Source organism: Protobothrops mucrosquamatus, unplaced genomic scaffold (genome assembly GCF_001527695.2).
Source record: "Protobothrops mucrosquamatus isolate PMUCROS unplaced genomic scaffold, P.Mucros_1.0 scaffold_144, whole genome shotgun sequence".
NCBI lineage: Eukaryota > Metazoa > Chordata > Lepidosauria > Squamata > Viperidae > Protobothrops > Protobothrops mucrosquamatus.
The window spans coordinates 213,347-233,947 of NW_015386220.1; the positions used below are offsets into that span (position 1 = coordinate 213,347).

Sequence of the window (20,601 nt, forward strand, 5' to 3'; positions counted from 1 at the left end):
TTTTTAAGAGCGTTTGAAAACGTTTTAACAATTTTTCTTTCTTTTCTTTTCTTCTTTCTTTCCTCCTTCCTTCCTTCCTTCCTTTTTTCGCCTTTTCTTTCTTCCTTTCTCCCTCCCTCCCTCCCTCCCTTAGTTCCTTCATCGTCCCGCTTCCAGGGAACACGCTAGGTTGGGAAAGCGCTTGCCTGAACTACAATTCCCGACATTCCTATCGCCTCGGCAAAGCCAGCCGCCATTGCCTAGGAAACCGCGCCAGGCCTGCTCGGCCTCGCTAGGCCGCTGAGGGCCGGATGCGCCGCTCCCGGAAGAGGAGGACCCCGAATGGGCGGGACCGACTGACCCTTACCACTCTGCCGCCGCCCACCGACCGCGCTCCCCCCCCCCGCGGGTCGCAGCGGCTCCGTGAGGAGAGCGAGGAGGAGGAAGAGGAGGACGGTGGGTCTGGCGGGGCGGAGGGGCGCCTGGGGGGCCCGGGCGGGGCAGCGGGGGGGAAGGGGCGGCCGGGGCCGGGAGGGGGTCTGCTGGGGCGCCGGGGAGCGAGCCTGGGAAGGGGCCGAGGAGGGGCGGGTGGGCGGTTGGTTGGCGGGAGCGGCCGCGGAGGGGGAGAGGAGGAAGCAGGCCTCGCCAGGCAGTTGGCGCAGATGGCTTCGTGGCCGAGCTTGTGTGTGTGTTTATATAAATATACATACATACATACATACATACATACATACATACATACATACATACATACATACATACATACAGAGAGATAATCTGTGTGTGTGTGTGTGTGTGTAGATGATGCGTGTCTGTGCTACATTCAGTTTGTCTGCCGTAGTTATTGAGTGTGTATAATATTTGTATACTTGTGTGTGTGTGTGTGTGTGTAAATAATGCATGTCTGCGTGTGTGTGAGTGTGTGTGTGTAAATAATGCGTGTCTGCTCTCCATTCAATTTGCCGTAGTTTGTGTGTGTAACATTTGTATACGTGTGTGTGTGTGTATACACATACATATACATACATACATACAATAAATACGGTATACAATACAAACTATGTAAGACACATGTAGAGAGAGAATGTCTCTAGGTGTGTGTGTGTGTATACACACACATACATATACCTATATACAATACATACGGTATACAATACAAACTACGTGATATATATACAGAGAGAATGTCTCTAGGTGTGTGTGTGTGTGTATACATACATACGTACATATACCTACATATACCTACATACAATAAATATGATATACAGTACAAACTACATGATACACACAGAGGGAATGTCTCTAGGTGTGTGTGTGTGTACTCATACAGAGAGAATGCATCTAAGTGTGTATGTTTGCCACAATTATTGAGTGAGTGAGTGTGTATAACATGTTTGTGTCTGTGAGCATATATAATTACAGTATACAACTATAGAGAGGAAGGAGGGAGGGAAAGGGAGAAGGAGGACTGCCTAAGTAGGCTATATATACTGTAAATGCAGCAACAACAACATATAGAGGCATCTTTTTTTAACTTTGTTTAAAAAAGATGTAACTTTGTATTCAGTTACATTAAGCTGTAACTTTCTATTTACTTTGTCTTTAGTGGGATAAAACTAATTTATATGCTTAATTTTTTTCTTGTATTTCTTAATTTATCTTATGCCAACTATTGTCTACTTCATTGTTGGACAGATGTTATCTTGGAGTTAATCTGTGCTCATCTGGATGCTGATTGCTGCTGGGGAAGCAGTCAGTACCCCGATGAGCATAGATTAGCTCCAAGATTAACATCAGAGAAAGACAATCAAGAAGTTAACAATAGCCCAATCAAGGAACTTCCAAAGAAGCCAACAGTAAACAGCCCAACCAAAGAGCGTCTAAGACCAACCCCACCCCCACTGACAGGGCAAGTCAGTAGAATATAAACTGACAGCAAACCGTACTCCTTACTAGCACTGATGAGGTTACCTAGTTTGGGTAATGAGATGTCTGCAAGAAAACAACCCAAGTTCTCATCCCATGGAAAAGGATAAAGGGACAGAAAGTCACCTTGAGGATCAATGATTTTGCATCCCCATTTTCACTCTAATCTGACTTTATTGATATATTTGATGGGATTATATTATGTGCCTATTGTAGGAAAAGGAGCCCTCTAAGCAGGTTGAAAAGATTCCTGTGTTGAGAAGCTGAGAATAGTCCCACTTTTAGCAATAAATCAATTGAACCTTCCCTTGTGCTCTTTGCAAGACCTCCAAAATGTTCTCACCACAATACCACAATTTATGCCTCACTGCATTTTTCCCACTATTATATATAATTATGTTGAACAGGTAGTCTATAATTGTATATATTGTTAAGGCAAAAGTCTCTAGAGAAACAAAATGAGTTTGTGGTGTTTCTATTGTGGTGGAAGCTGCAGTGTATCCTTTATCTGAGCTCTAGAATCACTGAGATGGAAGAAACTTAAAGTTTGCTGCACATTCCCTTATTTTGGGGTCTACTATATTCCCAAGAATATTTAGCACAAAAAATGTGAAGGCTTCTGAACAGAGCAAACAACCTTTCCAAATAACTCAAGCTAGCAATACACCATAAGGGAAATGCAAAAATAAATTTACCTGTCACATCAGCCTTGTAATTATGCCCTCAAAAATGAATAACCTGATACAAAAACAAAAAGTGGCAGAACAAAAATGGAAAATTCTACCTGATGTCCCCCAGATGTTTTAGACTTTATGACCCAGACAAAGAATTGTAGGAATGGTAGTTTAAAATATGTAGAAGGCACCAGATTTTTTTTATCTCTCCTGTGGGAAATCTTTTCTTGTAAAAAATGTTAATTATGGACAAGTCCATTTAACCCCATACTCTGTTGCTTCTTGGCATTCTGCCATAACACTGTAAGGGCAATTAAGAGAAGGGAAAGAGTTTAATTTCATGAAGCAAAGCAACATTTTTAAGGGACTCAAATGTTTCCACTTTTTGACTTTCAATTTTTTTATAACACAGTAGTACTTTGGCAAAAAAAACTTCTTAAGTGGCTTATCACTCTGAAGGTTTTCAGATATAAATTTTCTTCTGGAAATATTTTGAAACTATTTTTTTAAATTAGATTTTCTTTTTTAATTTAGAAACTAAAATGTCTTCATGGGCCAAAGCAAACACAGATCAAGCACAAACACCTGATCCTGAAAACAGGTAAAAAACACAGTGATCTATGTTCTTTTTCCTCTAGTTTTAAAAACATCCCTCTGTGTGTTTGTATTAAAAAAGACACATCTATCTATCTATCTATCTATCTATCTATCTATCTATCTATCTATCTATCTATCTATCTATTAATCTCAGACTCCCATTTTTGTAGTGTAAAAATGTTAATGTGTTCTATATTTTTTTACACTCAGTTCAAAAGTTTTTTTAAAAAAAATTGCAGCCTATACTTGATGGATACAAACTAAATACTGAACATTGATCTTTGCATTTAATCATATAAGATATAAATCTGACTAAATCATTGAGAATTCTGTGTGAAATTTAGCCCTTTAAATTTTCATTGAATCCTGGTTTCCTTCTTTACTTTGGTTAGTAGCTACATTTGCTGCTGATGGCAGGCCCAAATTCACAGCTAATCCTGCCTAACTATCCGTGTGCTTTTTTTTGTGTTACCTATTTGTTCTTTGTTTTTCTGTTCATGTGAATAAATACATAAAACAAGAAATTGTGCCTCCCATCTAAACCTATCATCTTAGTTTGCTTGTTTGGTTGCTTGCTTATTTATTTATTCATGCAATTTGTATGGCTGCCAAGCTTAACAAATTATTCTGGGCTTGCTGTTCCCATGCAAGCTGGTATGTCTAATTTAGTACCAACACCTGGCTTACCCTTGTTTTTCAATCCGGATTCCATTTCAGCTGGAATCAAGAGTTATCAAAGAATTGTGTTGCTGTGGTTCAGTCACTAAGTTGTGCCCAACTCTTCATGACCCTATGGATTATAGCACTCCAGCACCTCTCACCTCCCCCACTGCCCCCCCCAACTCCAGTGTCTCCTGGAGTTTGCCCAAATTCATGTTTATTGCCTCAATTACACTACCTCGCCATTTCATCGCTCTGCTTGTGCCTTCAAGCTTTCCTAACATCAAGGGCTTTTCCAAGGAATCTTCTCATTTGGTAGCCAAAGTATTTATGCTTCCAATATCTGCTTCTGTTCCTTACCAACAACAAAACTTTAACAGCAAAACTTTGCAGAAGGAACAGAACTGACTGGTTGATTTTAAATCAGTGACTCTCAGTTCTCAATTGTGTGCTAGAGGAGATTTGTTGGTTGCCTTGAGCTTTCATAGGGGAGATACAAATGCAATAAATAACACAATCAAAATGTTTGGCAGAGAGATGCCAGTGGCAAATTCAAAGCAATATGGCCACCCAGGCAATTAATCCGGCTGCCTCATTAAGTCAGATTGTTGTTTACGTTGATGGGCAGCAGCTGCCTTCGTTTTCAGATCTGTTCTTTTCCCCAGAATTTCTGAAAATCGCAGATATTGACCCTGAAACATTTGCATGCCATCTATGGTTACTGTCTATATGTTGACACTTTCATATCATAATGTGATATGAATATTATATAGAAATGTAGGTGCTAGGACTACCTATAGCAACCTATATATCTCTGTTTTTGATTTTTGGCAAATGGTGTTGGTCTTTATGGAATATTCCTTGGACAAGCTGCTCATTACAGATGGAAATATTTCCATCTTATCTTCTGGTTGTTTGAGTGTGCTACTAGTTCATCTACAGGGTCTGGTCTACACCAGTTACAAGTCCTCGACTTACAACAGTTCGTTTAGTGACCGTTTGAAGTTACAACGGCACTGAAAAAAGTGACTTATGACCGTTTTTCACAGTTATGACCGTTGCAGCCTCCCCATGGTCATGTGATCAAAATTCAGACACTTGGCAACTGACTTGTATTTATGAGGTTGCAGTGTGCCTGGGTCACGTGATCCCCTTTTGTGATCGTCTGAAAGCCAAGTCAGTGGGGAAGCCAGATTCACTTAACAAACATGTTGCTAATTTAACAACGGCAGCGATCACTTAACAAATGTGGCAAGAAAAGTCATAAAATGGGCCAACCCAAATGTCTCACTTAGCAACATAAATTTTGAGCTCAATTGTGGTCATACGTTGAGGACTACCTGTATAGTATAATAGAAATGAATTTTTTTAGGCTAAAGAATTGAAACTGTTTACTGTACTTAGCGCCACAACAGTGTCTGGCTGTAATAAACCCCATCTTGGGTTTCGTGCTTGTATCTTTGTTGGCATAACATACTTCAGATCTTGCTCAAGGGTTTAATGTGCTGCATCTCATATTCATAGTTAATCAGTGTAACCGAATTCAGTTTTATCTGCGCCTAAGAAATAGTTAACAGTAAATGAGGCAAGAACAGGCAGCTGTTGTCCTTATGCTGCCTTTGCTCCTTGACAAATCTTTCCAGACTGTACATCTGCCAGCCAGTTTGAGGGGTTTTTTTATGTTTTGTTTTGTTTTAATTGGTTTCTCCATATCTCGGTGGGTCCAAAGCTAGCAGCTTAAGCAAAATGTTTAGAATAATTAGATTGTTCAGCTGATCTGTAAGGAGAGAAAGTTTGGCAGAACAGATCTTGGTTATCTGTCGTACGATTCTGAGATTTTAAAAAGACTGCTCAGCATTTGCTTTAAAGGAATTAAATCACCCTGCAATTTTCAACAGCATTCCAGCTTATTTTCTTCTTCTTCTTTTAATGCTGTAACATGATTAGAAAAGTTCTTTCTTAACCCTTTGCAAGTCTAGCATATCATTTTTGTTTGGTCTGATGTCACAAAACTCCAAATGGCTTTGGATGGCTCACTATATATCAAAACAATATTAAAAAAAACAGCGTAACCAAAACAAAGAACAGTTAAAACCAGCCTGGGACAAAGAAAAGAAGAACAAATAGCAATGTCAACAAACTGAAAACATCACACCAGCATCTGCCCTCCAACAAAGGAGCACTAGATTGGTCCTTGCGTAGGTACAGCCGTTTCTTGATCAGGAGACCCTGTTCATGGTCACTCATGCCTTGGTCACCTCCCACTTGAGACATTGCACTGTGTTCTACATGGGTCTGCCCATAAAGTCCACTCAGAATGGCAGCTGATCCATCAACTGGCAGCATGAGAACCGATGGGTAGAATGCCCAGGTTCAGTCTTGTCTTCAACCTTTTTAAGATACAGTCCACATTCAGAGACAATCAGTACTTTTAACAATGGCGCTGACTACTGTTAACTTTAGCATAAATTAATTGGCTTTTCTTTTTGGCTCCAGGCACAGACCGGGGTGGATTCCTCGACTTCTGGAGTAAGTAATTACGTTACCATTTCTGCTCTTGATTGAAAGCCGAATCTGTCCATAACAGCGTGATAGGATTCTTAACAAAGGCGGATGGATGGATGGATTGATGCATGGATGGATAAATGGGTTGGTGCATGGATGGATTTGTGGATGGATACAAGAATGGATGGATGGATGCAAGGAGAGGGGGGGATGTTTTGTTTGTAATACAATGCCTTGGTAAGGCTACACTTGGAATACTGCATCCAGTTTTGCTCATCACAATGTAAAAAAGATATTGAGACTCTAGAAAGAGTACAGAGAAGAGCAACAAAGATGATTAGGGGACTGGAGGCTAAAACATATAAGGAACGGCTGCTGGAATTGGGGATGTCTAGTTTAACGAAGAGAAGGACGGGAGGGGGGGAGGATAGCAGTCTTCCAGTATCTCAGGGGCTGCCACAAAGAAGAGGGAGTCAAGCTATTCTCCAAAGCACCTGAAGGCAGGACAAGAAGCAATGGGTGGAAACTAATCAAGGAGAGAAGCAACCTAGAACTAAGGAGAAACTTCCTGACAGTTAGAATAATTAGCCAGTGGAACAACCTGCCTCCAGAAGTTGTGAATGCTCCAACACTGGAAGTTTTTAAGAAGAGACTGGACAGCCATTTGTCTGAAATGGTATAGGGTTACCTGCCTGAGCAGGTGGTTGGACAAGATGACCTCCAAGGTCCCTTCCAACTATTATTATTATTATTACTATTACTATTATTATTATTATTATTAATAATAATAATAATAATAATATACACTACCCCATGCCATGTCCTTGTCCCCTATTTGTCATATTTCTTCTATTAGCATGGCCTGCAATGACAAAGAGATCTTTCCTGCAGTGGTGGTAGATGCTCTCATGTCATCCCAACTCTCTAGAAATTTGCTGATATTGGAATGGGGAGAAGAAAAAAAACCCCAGGATCTCTCCTTTTCTTTGCTGGGGTCTTTGTTAATGCTGAATTGACAAAATAATAATAATAATAATAGCTATTCTGGATGTCTCCCGTCAGTATTGCACCAGACAAAAGATGTTTCAGATCTTATTCTGCAAAGTCTAAAATTGGATTCCAAATGCCCCCAAATGGTCGTCTTGCCATTATATAGTCTAAACCAGGGGTAGTCAACCTTGGCTCTTTTATGACTCGTGGACTTCAACTCCCAGAATTCCTGAGCCAGCTAAGCTAAGCTGGCTCAGGAATTCTGGGAATTGAAGTCCACGAGTCATAAAAGAGCCAAGGTTGACTACCCCTGGTCTAAACGTTTATTATGTTCAAATTCTTTGGTCAATCCTTAACACCCATATCTTTGCTCCTTGTAGCATAAATCCTTACAAAACCGTTCAGCAGAGTTCTTACTCTCCCCCAGACGGTTATTCGAAGGACTTTGAGGATGGCAACAGGTGAGAAGGATCTTTTTCCCTTCCACACTCACTTCAATTGTTCAAGGCAGAGAATAATAGAGGGAACTGAACGATAAGACATTTATTCTGTACTGCTGAAACAATACAGTCCCCTGCCTTCTCTGAAATAAATCATCGGTTGTGGTTGTGGTCTTTTGTTTTGTGGTCTTTTGTTTAAGGGGGAGATAAACTAGTTCTTGTGTATTTTTGGCTTAAAGCTTTGAAGAACTTTTTGGGCAGCAGTATCATCCATCCACGGACAACGAAGATACTTTTGAGAGATACCAGTCCTGTCAGAAAGGTAAGCCTTGCTTGAAATAAACTGCAGAAAGAATGTGCTTGCTCCTCCAAATGCTTTGCATTTCAGTTTTGCATTTCAATCCAGCTGGGTTCTCTCTGGCAGCTGAAGAAATATCAGAAGTATTTATTTCCAAGCAGGCCTTTCTCTACTAAGATTTATGGAAAGAAATGGGGTAGAGCGGCAAGAATTTCAGCAACTGAATATTTTCTGCGTAGTACCAATTTATCCCAAACACATAGCCTCCCAAGAGGAAGATTAGCCTTTTCTGTGGAGTCCTTGATGCTCCCCGAGCTTGGTTTGTTTGCTTATGGATGTTTCGGTAACCGACTCGGTAACATCACCAGTGCTGGTGAGTTTATATACAGTGGTTGCTCTCCAGTGTTGGTGGAAATCTTGTTTTCTTGGCAGCTCCTTGATTAGGATATTGTTCTCTGCTTGATTGTTGGTCTGCATAATTGTTTGTCACCTTAGCACAGGGGTGTCAAACTCGCAACGCCACGTGACGTGCCACGAGACGTATCACGATTTTTTTGCCATTGCCGGCAATGGGGTGGGCGCAGTTTCGCTATGATGCATCCGCAGTTTGACACCCCTGCCTTAGTAGCTCCTTGATTAGGGTATTTATTACTTGATAGTTTGTCTGGTGTTAAACCTGACAACTCACCCAGCACTGATGATGTTACCTGGTCAGGTAATGAAACGTCTGCAAAAGCGAAAGACAACCAAGCTCAGACAGCACCACAGTTCAGCCCTGAGCTACATATAATCTTTTCATTGAGAACAAAGAAACTTAAAGCTGGCTGTTTACAGAACCATTTTTATCAGTGTGGGAACCAGCTTTTAATAGTACTTGCTACTGTTCAGCCAAGACAACAGTCTTGAATCCTTCCCAGATACTGAATTTTTCAAGAGCCTCGTTGCTCTTTGATCTGTCTGTCTGTCTGTCTGTCTGTCCGTCCGTCCGTCCGTCCGTCCGTCTATCTATCTATCTATCTATCTATCTATCTATCTATCTATCTATCTATCTATCTATCTATCTCAATCTGATTACCTGCTTATATCTTTAGATGACGGCCACACCAAGGATGTTCATCGCGATAAGTTGTACATGGAGTTCTACCAGCAGATAGACAAGGCATATAAGAGAGAAAGAGCTTCGGACTGTGTCATCGTTTCCATCAGCAAGGATCAAGCGTAGGTCTTTTTCGTCTTTGTTTTTCAAGGCGCAGTTACCGACGCCTCACTGCACTTTGACCCAACAGTTCCCCGTTTAATTTCACTTTTAGCAATGTGGTTAACTCTTTTTAGAGATCTTAATTTTCCTATTTTGTTTCTGAAGCGACCAAAAGCAACGGGGGCGGTACATAGCTGTTCTGCATGACCGAGCAACAGAAATATACTTCTAAATTTTGCAACCTCATTTGCATGGAGAAAAGAACATTCGTCCACCCCACCACATTTTTCTCGTAAACTCCTCTTCTTAGAACTGTCCCAGAATAAGTCACTAGAGCAGGGGTGGGCAATTATGGCACCTTTATGACCTGTGGACTTCAACTCCCAGAATTCCTGAGCCAGCATGGTCTACAGGTCATAAAGTCCACAGGTCATAAAGGCGCCATAGTTGCCCACCGCTGCTTTAGAGAGTTGAATAAAAATAGTAAAATAGGCTCAGCCCCCCATTATTCCCACCCGCTATAGAGACCCCCTATATTACATTTTTGGCATCTGTTTCTCATGAGTGGGAAACTTAAAATGTTAAAATATTTTGATTTCCTTCTGTCCCTTGTAACTTGGGCGTCAGTCCTATTGGGTTTGGTAGGACTTAATTAGTGTAGTTGTAGCTCTTGTAGGATGATCGTAAGTTTAGTACCGATTCTTACGTGTTTGTTTGTTTTACTTAATGGGGAGATCTCTCTAAAAGGGGTGTGGAAACTATTTAGATTGTACAGTCACCTGTGGTTTTTCATGCCTATCCACGTCCATTTAAACTAAGATCCACCTCTCTCTTTTGCCTGTGAAATATTCTAAACGCGCATATGTATGGATTATCGTGCGGTGTTTTTTAAAGAACCATTTTAACGTGGCCCCTTGTTCTTCTTTGCCCAAATATAAGTTGAATATCAACATAAGTCTTGTGGGTAATGGTATTGAGCATTCTTTAAGGTAAAACTTGAGTGTTAAGCTCTGTCATTGAACGAAGCCAACTGAAAAAGCGTAATTTTGATCTTGACACGACGGAAGTTTATAATGATTAGCCACGTCGTCCCCTCTCCGTTCCTTTCAGTTGGTTTTGAATGCCATGAAATTCACCGAGGGTCATAAATTCAGCGTTCGGTATTGAACATTTCGTCTTGCTACTTAAAATAACAATTATTTCTCTTACGCAGTTCCTGGAAAAAAAAGCCCCCCGTATTTGCAGATTTTCACAGAAAAGTGCTTAGCGTCTCTGAGGATTTTTTTTTTCCTTGAAGACTTTCTAATATAAAACACACACATCAATTTAAGGCAAACATGCTGTCTCCACCTTTGCTTAATCTTGAACTTTTGAGAGTTTCGCTTGCTTTGATTCGGCTTTTGTCCCCCTTTTGTCATTTCCCTCTAATTCTTGTAGTATTAACCTTAACCAGGATTTCTTAATTTGCATTCTCAGTCATTCCCTAAAGGCTGTTCTCCACACAACATCAAGCACATTATCAGCAGCAAAAAATAGCGGCAGTCTCTATTTGAGTGTCACTGTTGTACGTCTTTGCTAAATTAATTGTCACTGCAATTTTGATGAATCGCTCTCATCGATTGCTTAGCAATGCTGTAAGAACGACCTACGGGGCTGCTTCCATTTTTTTTCCTTGATACTAGATTGCCAAAATGACACCTGAAGCCTGAATTGTTTTTGGTAAAATACTTCCGTTCTCTTTTCCAATTTCCCATCCAAAGTGTGAATTAAAAAAAAAAATTCTGCCTTTCATCTGTTTGCTCTTTTCATAGCAAGCATGCAAGATAAACTGGAGGTGGTGATTGTTCATCTCATGCTAAACCTTTTCATGCAGTCTAAGCCCCAAACCCTTGGCCGCCTTGCTTTCTGTTCTACAAACATCTCCATTAAATATTTGTCCATAGTTAGTCTCCCATGTTCATATCCTCAGATGAGATGTTAATGCAACTATTTAAAATATTCATATAATCTAGAGTACATCTTTAGAGTAAATCTTTGGGTTTGGCAAAATACAAACTATTTTGTAAATTTTGTTAATGATTTATTCTTCGAGAAAGAGCCTGCTAAAACATGGCATGCAAAATTGCTATAAAGCATAGGTAAAAGTGCCAATTACTTGAAATTGTTGACTTCCATTTCATCCGATTAGATAAATTACATCTAATTTAGATAAATTTGGGCATCCGTGCCGATCGAATTTTCCATAAAGTAACATTGCAGCCTTAAAAAAGTGAGTTTCTGTCCAGAAAGAGCATGGAATGACCCATAATAAAAGCCTGGTTGCCAAGCAATTCTGTAAAAGTGCTAGTACGTGAAAAATATCTATAAAATCCGAATAAGATGCTCATTTTTAAAAATTGCTTCGTAGTGTAATATTTGCTGCTTCATATTTGTTTACTTTTAAACTAATCTATTTCAAATCTGAAAAAAGAAAGCAGAGTTCTTTTGGGCTGTTCTTTGAGAGCCCTAATTGCTATTATTAAATAATTTCTACATGCATACTTTACATGCATGTAAATCTACATGCATAGAGATCACTTTACATGCAAAAATCTTGTTTACGTACGTTACCCAAATATTCACAAATACTAAGCAGTTTCTCATGGATACACACCTGAGATTCCCTTGCAATTATTGTTGAAATGGAAGCCACTTAGACATGCTCTGTCCTTACGCAATTCAATCACTGCAAAGTGTTTGCGAGACGTAAGTCCAGGTAGCCCCAATCCGATCTAATCAAGCGAGCTTAACATACGTGGAAGTTCATATAAACAAGGGCTTCACCAGTCAGTTTGATATTGTGGGGAAATCTTGTGTTTCCCACCAAGGAAGTTTAACCCCAAATCTCTGTACCCACAATAGGTAAATGTAAATATAGAGACCTGGTTTTCCCACCTGTCACTCTCCAGATCTCCAGAATTCTCAATCAGCATGGCCATTGATCAGCTCATACCTTGAGAATACCCTATTGATGAACCTCACTGTCTGCAGAGGTCAAAGCCTAAAACCATAAAACTTAGGATACTGTATGACCCAATCAACTCCCCTTTTTTCCCCCCTACAGATTTAATCTCACCTTTTCTGTAAGCAATTGGGAAATGTCTGGCTCGCACTGAGGTTCTTCTCTGTATACCTGGAAGTTTTATGACTGCTTAAACCTACCTTTAATAAAACAAGAGCCCCTCTGTGTCAGGTGACTCGGCAGAAAAGCACACCCTTAATCTATCTCACTGAATATTTTCGAGTTTTCTTGCCGCACACAAAAAAATGACCCTTACTAGGACATTGGCACTAATAATATATTTTTCTGAATTACTTGTAAAATAACCTGCTTCTTTGTTTTTTGTTTTTTGTTTTGTTTTGTTTTGTTTTTTTCCTTCAAGGGAATATTCAACAGCCATAGGCCATCGGTTGCAGGATCATGGCCTTGTGGTGGAAATGATATACCTTACTTCTGAATCAGGTCTTACACGCGCCCTCCAGGAAGTTAAAAACGATGGTTCTCCATTTTGCGTTCTTGTTGAACCATCTAATGTAACACTTTGCTCATGCACCGTAATCATGCTTCATCAGATTATCAAAAGTAAGTTTAGTTTCCTTAAGAACTGGTCCCATTTCGACAATGCTCTCCTTAGATCCATTCCTCCTCATATTAAAACACATCAAAACTAACCTCTTCGAAACACAATTGAATGTGCCGAAGAGCGGTAAAACAATTTAAGAATTCATTAGTCGTGCCCCACGCCCGCATCCAGCAAAATGTACTTCATCCGAAATTTATCTCATCGAAAACTTGGGACTGTTCTGGTAGGAATTTGTTTTCCTGCGTTTAAAAAGGACATGACAATTTCACTCACTTCTTTACTCTGTCCCTCTTTTTCCAGAGGTGGTTTTACAAAACCATTCCCACTGAAGGAAATTAATTCAACACACCCAGAAGCTCATAGTTGAATCCCCACCCCACCCCGCCCCCACTACAGTTAATAGAAACGGGCGTGTTTGTATTGGATTTTGGACCTAAAGCCTTCCGTGAAAAGTTAGCCTTTTGTGTCCGAAGGCAGCTTTCTAGCTCCGCAGTCGGAATGGCGCAAGAACACGGCGCTTTTGTGTTTTGGTTTTGTCTGGATGTAACTTTTTAAAAAGCAAAGGTATCTCTCTTCTCTGTAGTACACCGTAATATGCCCATGGAGGATGCCCTGGCTCTGATAGCTAAAGAATTTCAGAAAATTTTTGCTGAGCATGAACAACAGCAGCACGCAGAGATTTCCCACAAAGCAGCTGATCTGGCGGATGACTACCTAGAACGGGAGATTTTTGAGAGTTACCATGTGCCTCTAGGCATTAGACACCTCCTCTTTCTGTTAAGTGAGGGAAAACATTTATATGCGGAAGAATTGAACTCAATAAGTGACTACCTGAAGACCAGGAGAAATAAGCTTGAAGGTATTACATGTCCCCACCCCACCCCGCCCCGCCCCCTCATCTCTTCCTCAAACAATACCCTCTAAATCCCACCCACAATCTCAGAATAACCTCTTGGGGGCCTTCGGTGTTAAAATAATAATAATAATAATAATCAGAAAACACCCAGTGTGAAAGTTAACATCCCGTCCTCTCTCAGACCTGGAAAAAGAAAAAAGAAAAACCACACTTCGTGCATGAACGCCAACATGGTTAAAATGAGACTTCCTTGCGAAGGGCTGCAGCTTGATAACACGTATCTGTGGGTAATGCCTCTTCCTCTGGGAAGTGGGGCGGCTACTTCAGATGGATTCACCAAGGTTGTCTGTTTCTGTACCCAGCTCATCCTTATCCCAGGTGCCTGAATATTTTGTCCGTCCTTTGCACTTCCAAATGAAGCCCTTCCAGGCGAGTAGGGAACGTGTCATCCCTATTCACGGGGCACGGGGAGACGTGCCACTTGTCCTTAATGCATGGGATATACGGTCCTTAATGATAACAGGAGCCCAAATGTTGTCCGCCCTATCCTGGCTCGGATTGGAGAGCCTCTCCCCACTTTAGGAGATTGCGACGCACCCTCCCGGTGAGCCCCAGTTTGTGGCCCCCAAACGTTGCTTTCATCCAGCTGCCGTCATAAAAGAGTAACTGCTCTGTGCCGCCGTCCGATCCCAGCCACCTTTCACCTGGCGAACGCCCGTTACGAGGTATAATTAGAGCAAGTGAAAAATGTTTTAACCCTCGCGAAAAAGTAGAAACACCCCCCCCCCCGACTGCTTGATATTATAAAAGCCAATAACCCTACCCAATTTCCTACTTCAAATCCCTTCCGTGACTCCTATAAAAATGACTTTTTCCCCCCTCACGCCCTTAAAATTTCCTAAGTCTTTCCCTGCGCAAACGAACAGGCAGAGGGAGAGAGGATGTTAGGATATGCAGCCAGGCTGCCTTCTGGGCAAGCAGCACGTTGAGTGTTTTGCTAATCGACTTGTTTCCTTGCTAACTTTGGGTCCTCCTAATCCAGGTTTTGTTGCAGAAACGAACGCTTTAGCCGCCGCAGGTGAAGACGCCGGGTTTCCAAATGTCAGGCCAAGCGGGAGCGCTCTCCCCCCGACGCTGAGCAAGCCCCCACCTCTGCTGCCAACGCCTGGCCGAGCCCCTGTGTTAGGCCAGCCTGGGGTGCCCTCGCCTAAGCCAGCTTTGTTGGGCGAAAGACCGTTGGGGCCTCTTCTTCCCACTCCAGGTGGGCCCTTCAAAATACAGTATCGTAGTGGCAGTATGGGAGACCATTGTGTTTCAAGGAGTTTAGTGACAAATTTGGATTTATCCAAATATCCTTATCTCTAAGGATATTTATCCATGAAGTAGGGCTGTCTGTTGCTCTTCTCTTCTTTCTTATTACATTCTGTTATCTTACACTTTATCACTTTGCTGTTTGTAACTCATAATTTATGATTGTGTCTTATGATTTATCACTTTGTTGTGATAAATATGTTTGTATGCACTGGAGACAAATTCCTTGTGTGTCCAATCACACTTTGCCAATAAGAACCATTCTATATTTCTACCCTACCCTACTCTACTCTACTCTACTCTACTCTACTCTACTCTACTCTACTCTACTCTTCTTATTAAGAAATGTATAGAAGTTTAGAGCTCATTCTGAGCTAACTTGCTTGTTTTCCACTCTTGTTTATTGAATAGTTTATTGAATAAGACACCTGGAATAGAAAGCAGGAGACTGAGTTCTAATCCCGCCTTAGCCATGAAAGCCAGCTGGGTGACTTTGGGCTAGTCACTCCCTATCTTATGGGGTTGTTGTTGTATGGAGAATAGTAGGAGGAAGGTGTGTTGGATATGTTCACCACCTTGAGTTATTTGTAAAAATAGTAAAAAGCGGGATACAAATAAAAGAAAGAAGGGGCAGGAAGAAATCTTGACATAAGCACCAATCTGTGAGTCTCAGATTTCCGGCTCCCATTCCAGAGTCATGTGCCAGCTACTCAAGGCCAGGTCTTGCAGTCTCCTGACTATAGGCAGGGCCATGATGCCCTGGGGTCAGCTTTTGCTAAAAACCTTGGGATTATTGCTGATGGTGGGCGCTTCTGAACCGATCCTAGCTGTGGGTACTGTGGAAATTGGGCATCCTTGGGCTATTGTTATTAAGGAACCGGTGGGAAAGTTGAGTATCATCTTGCTTGGTATCTGTGTTTTTTTATGCTAGGCTTTTAAATTTGTTTGCTTGAGTTAATCATAAATCTATCATTTCTTTATTCACTGGCGTGCTTATCGTCTCTGGATCCAAAAGAACCAGTTGCCTGGATCCCTGATTACTGTCCTGTAACTGGTGGACACTTTTTTCCCCCTTGGAAATCATATATACCTTGCCTTTTGAATATAACTTTGCACTGTATCCAGTGTGTCGACACTGCTACCCACAGAGGTATCTTGGTGCTCAGCTGCTTTGAAATTCATCTCATTTGGTATTCAGTGAGTCCTGACCCAAGAATTTTGCCCCAGTACTCATCATTCGTTTAGTACTCAATGCACAAGCTAGAACTTGTCACTGTCAGCTGCTTTGTGACTCACTATATTATTCTTTAACGGGAAACATTTGTTTGGTGCTTATCGTTTTTGGTATGCATCGTACCTCCCGGAACCAATTAACGATGAGCACCAAGGTATCACTATCTCATTATGCATAAAATCCTGTTTTCTGTTTGTCCTTTATAGCACTGCTGGCTGGCCCAAAGGGCAAACCTCCACCTCTTCTTATAAAGACCAGCAAAAGACAGATGCACCACACTCCTCCGCATAAGCCCACAAAGCGGCCACTGCTTGGGGGCAGACCTGGCCTGCTGCCTACACCAGGTGAGAGCCGGGCAAATCTGGGTGATGCTTCATGCCTAAGTTTCAAAGAAGATGGTTTTGTTGCATTAGTGCATCGGTCTTCAAAGTTGGGAACCATGCTGGCTCAGGAATTCTGGGAGTTGAAGTCCACGAGTCATAAAAGAGCCAAGGTTGCCTAGCCCTGCTCAAGAGCATCATGTCCTAAAGCCAGCCCGCCCCTGTTTTTGTGAGTTAACTTTGTGAGTTAAAGTCTTGCTATTCTTCTTTTCACAGCTGCTCAGTCCAGATCCTCCCAGCATCCCTGGTCCTCTAAACCAAAGTTCCTGACTTGAGAGGACGCCTGAACTAATAAGGAATTAAATAAAGAGTCATCCTAGATGGCAGCATTTCTCTTCTAAGATAAGCTGAGTTTGACAAATGTGTGTGTTTTTACCACTCCTGGCAATGTTAAATGCATATTATTTTCTGTTGTACACATTCCTAAGAACAAGTTGTTGTTTTTTTTACTTAAAACACAACATAGATGTTTGTAGACAATGGATAATGTAGATTCCCAATGTTAACCTGTTCTCTAAAATCAATGTTGTCCAAAATAAATGACTTATTTCCACAGGTCCCCTTTTGATCTCTTTCTGTTTCACATGTTGCTTAAGTAATGATGATTGTTTAACTGTTCCATCCGTTGCAACGCTGTTTATTGGATAAGCCATGGTTAAGTATAAACCACAATATACACAAGGCCAACATTGCATATTAAGCCCTACATAAGCAAGGTATGTGCATAATATTATGTTCCAAGCCTATATTCTGTTGAATACTTCCCAACTGCCCCAATTTAAATAGTCCAAATCACCTCGGAACATATTTTTACATTTTCCATTGTGCTTTAATAATAATAATAATAATAATAATAATAATAATAATAATAATAATAGTAGTAGTAGTAGTAGTAGTAGTAGTAGTAATAATAATAATAATAATAATTAATAATAATAATAATAATAATAATAATAATAATAATAATAATAATAATAAAAAAAGTTGGAAGGGACCTTGGAGGTCATCAAGTTCAACCCCCTGCTCAGGCAGGTAATCCTGTACCATTTCGGACAAATGGCTGTCCAGTCTCTTCTTAAAAACTTCCAGTGTTGGAGCATTCACCGCTTCTGGAGGCAGGTTGTTCCACTGGTTAATTGTTCTCACTGTTAGGAAGTTTCTCCTTAGTTCTAGGTTGCTTCTCTCCTTGGTTAGTTTCCATCCATTGCTTCTTGTCCTTCCTTCAGGTGCTTTGGAGAATAGCTTGACTCCCTCTTCTTTGGGGCAGCCCCTGAGATATTGGAAGACTGCTATCATGTCCCCCCTCGTCCTTCTCTTCGTTAAACTAGACATACCCAATTCCAACAACCGTTCCTCATATGTTTTAGCCTCCAGTCCCCTAATCATCTTTGTTGCTCTTCTCTGTACTCTTTCTAGAGTCTCAGCATCTTTTTTACATCGCGGTGACCAAAACTGGATGCAGTATTCCAAGTGTGGCCTTACCAAGGCATTGTAAAGTGGTATTAACACTTCACGTGATCTTGATTCTATCCCTCTGTTAATCCAGCCCAGCACTGTGTTGGCTTTTTTGGTAGCTGCAGCCTTTTTTACAGGTAGTGGTGCACTTCCCAAAACAGTTTTAAATTCCACTGTATCCTTATCGCACGGATAGTTTTCAGCTTACGACTGCCATTGAGCCCAAAATTTCTGTTGCTAGGTGAGATTTTTGTTAAGTGAGTTTTGCTCCATTTTACGACCTTCCTTGCCACAGTTGCTAAGCGAAGCACACACAGCTGTTAAGTTAGTGACACGGTTCTTAAGTGAATCTGGGTTCCCCATTGACTTTGCTTGTCAGAAGGTCGCAAAAGGAGATCGCGTGACCCCAGGACACTTGCAACCGTCACAAATACGAGTCAGTTGCCAAGCGTCTGAATTTTGATCACATGACTGGGGATGCTGGGTTGCAAGTGTGAAAAAAACGGTCATAAGTTGCTTTTTTTCAGTGCCATTGTAGCGGTCACTAAATGAACTGTTGTAAGTCAAGGACCGCCTATACAGATTAGGTGCATCGGTTTAGTCATCCAAGAGAGCATTTTTTGCTGTCTTTGAGGCTGTATTTAACAAAAACATTAAATAACAGCGTGTCATCAGATATTTCTAGGTTGCTTGTCCAACATTAAAAATAACATCCCCTGTTAACAAGTGGGACAATCATGACAAAGGACAGCCCCAAAGCTAGAGATAATCTATTTAAAAATAAGTCTATTCTAAAACCCAACAGCCGTTAACATAATAAAAAGAGCCTGTCACGTGAAAGCAGATCTTCACAATTGCATGAAAGTATAGCAGAATCACAATTCCTGTACATATTCTGGAATTTCCTGCATGTTGCGTAACTTTGAAACGGGCCTCAAAAGGCATGATTCATGCAATTGATGGTTCTAATACCTGGAAGCAGCCTGTAGAATAAGTAACTGTCCAACACAATCCTACTATTTGTATATTTTTATTATTTTAGCTGCATTGTACACTGCCCAGCGTCCCTTGCTTTGTGAGATGGACGGCTATACACGTTTGATAAATAACAAACACTCCCCTGCCTTGGAAATAAATTGGCCTAATGCTGGGAAAGATCGAGGGCAAGAGAAGAAGGGGACGACAGAGAATGAGGTGGCTGGATGGAGTCACTGAAGCAGGAGGCGGGAGCTTAAATGGACTCCAGAAGATGGTAGAGGACAGGAAGGCCTGGAGGAACGTTGTCCATGGGGTCGCGATGGGTCGGACACGACTTCGCAATTAACAACAACAACAAATTTCATTAAATGCACCAGCAAGAGAAGCATAGAATAACAGAGTTGGAAGGGACCTTGGAGGTCTTCTAGTCCAACTCCCTGCTCAAGCAGGTGACCCTATACCGTTTCAGACAAATGGTTGTCCAGTCTCTTCTTAAGAACCTCCAGTGTTGGAGCATCCACAACTTCTGGAGGCCAGCAATTCCACTGATTAATTGTTCTCACTGTCAAGAAATTTCTTCTTGGTTCTAAGTTGGCTCTTTGCATTGCTTTTTTTTTTGTTCTCATGAAATTTCCTTGAACCAAGCTGCTATTTTAAGGTCATAAATCTCTGTTGTATTATTGCAGCACCATGGTGTGCAACACACTTTCCTCCCGGTCAAATGCAACGAATAACTGCCTGCAGACTGACCTCAGTGCAGGCAGCCCTGTGTCTCTTGAATTTCTGTTGGCTAGGAAGTTTTATGTTTCACCAAAAGAGGGCATCAGTTACCTGGAAAAAGTTGCTTTTCCTTGAATTTTTCTGAAGAAATAAAAGAGTGGACCAAAAAGGCCTAATAATGCTTCTTTGCTGACAGTCACAGTACAATGATAGGTGAGCTTGTGTTTTTAAAGCAACAAAGAAGATGCCTTATTTATTTATTTACTTACGGCTTGCAGCCATCTTAAACGGTATAGCTTTATTTTTAGTTCAAAGAGATGCAAAAGAGCAGGAAATTAATAAAGTTACAAAAAAGTTAAAAAAATAAATAAATACATGGAACTGAAAAACCTCACTAATTTGCAGACGTGCACCAAAATAGTAATCCTTGTAAAAGGATATTATCAAGGAAAAGATCCCCTGTCTTAGAGATTTATTTTTTTTTTAACCTTAGAAATACTATACAAAAGTTTTGCTTTTCTTTTCTTTTCTTTTTGCTTTTTTTTTTTTTTTACAGAGAAAGGACCATTTGCTTTGGAGTAAACATCCTTTGGTTTTTGCTTTGGTTTTTGCTGCTGCTTTTTGACATCTCATGCCCATATATTTGAAATTTCAAATATATGGGCATGAGATGTCAAAAAGCAGCAGCAAAAACCATCCAGCATGATTTTCTGCTTCTTGCCAAAACAAGGCAAAATATTTTGCACTTCACTCTCAATCCTAACCAAAAAAAAAACA

At 40.9% G+C, this 20,601-nt stretch overlaps 1 protein-coding gene across 2 annotated transcripts; it reads left to right on the plus strand.

Moving 5' to 3' along the window:
- Positions 1–425: 425 nt before the first annotated feature.
- LOC107290110 (nuclear receptor coactivator 5) lies at positions 426–17,229 on the plus strand. Of its 2 annotated transcripts, none has more exons than XM_015818963.1 (11): positions 426–435; positions 3,114–3,180; positions 6,333–6,365; positions 7,712–7,792; positions 8,011–8,093; positions 9,161–9,287; positions 12,690–12,889; positions 13,474–13,749; positions 14,789–15,007; positions 16,498–16,635; positions 16,888–17,229. In XM_015818963.1, the coding sequence occupies exons 2-11, from the start codon at positions 3,122–3,124 to the stop codon at positions 16,944–16,946; spliced, it is 1,275 nt and encodes a 424-aa protein (XP_015674449.1). In that variant the 5' UTR covers positions 426–435; positions 3,114–3,121; the 3' UTR covers positions 16,947–17,229. The 2 variants fall into 2 exon arrangements, with proteins under 2 accessions (XP_015674449.1, XP_015674457.1); XM_015818971.1 differs by having other exon boundaries at positions 14,801–15,007.
- Positions 17,230–20,601: the final 3,372 nt, after the last annotated feature.

What these genes read in the sequence shown, in the direction of transcription:
- LOC107290110 (XM_015818963.1), top strand. Translation starts at nt 3,122, where the DNA reads ATGTCTTCATGGGCCAAAGCAAACACAGATCAAGCACAAACACCTGAT. An exon ending in GCTTCATCAGATTATCAAAA is followed by an intron (nt 12,890 to 13,473) that starts GTAAGTTTAGTT and finishes TCTTCTCTGTAG; the next exon opens with TACACCGTAATATGCCCATG. An exon ending in GCCTCTTCTTCCCACTCCAG is followed by an intron (nt 15,008 to 16,497) that starts GTGGGCCCTTCA and finishes TGTCCTTTATAG; the next exon opens with CACTGCTGGCTGGCCCAAAG.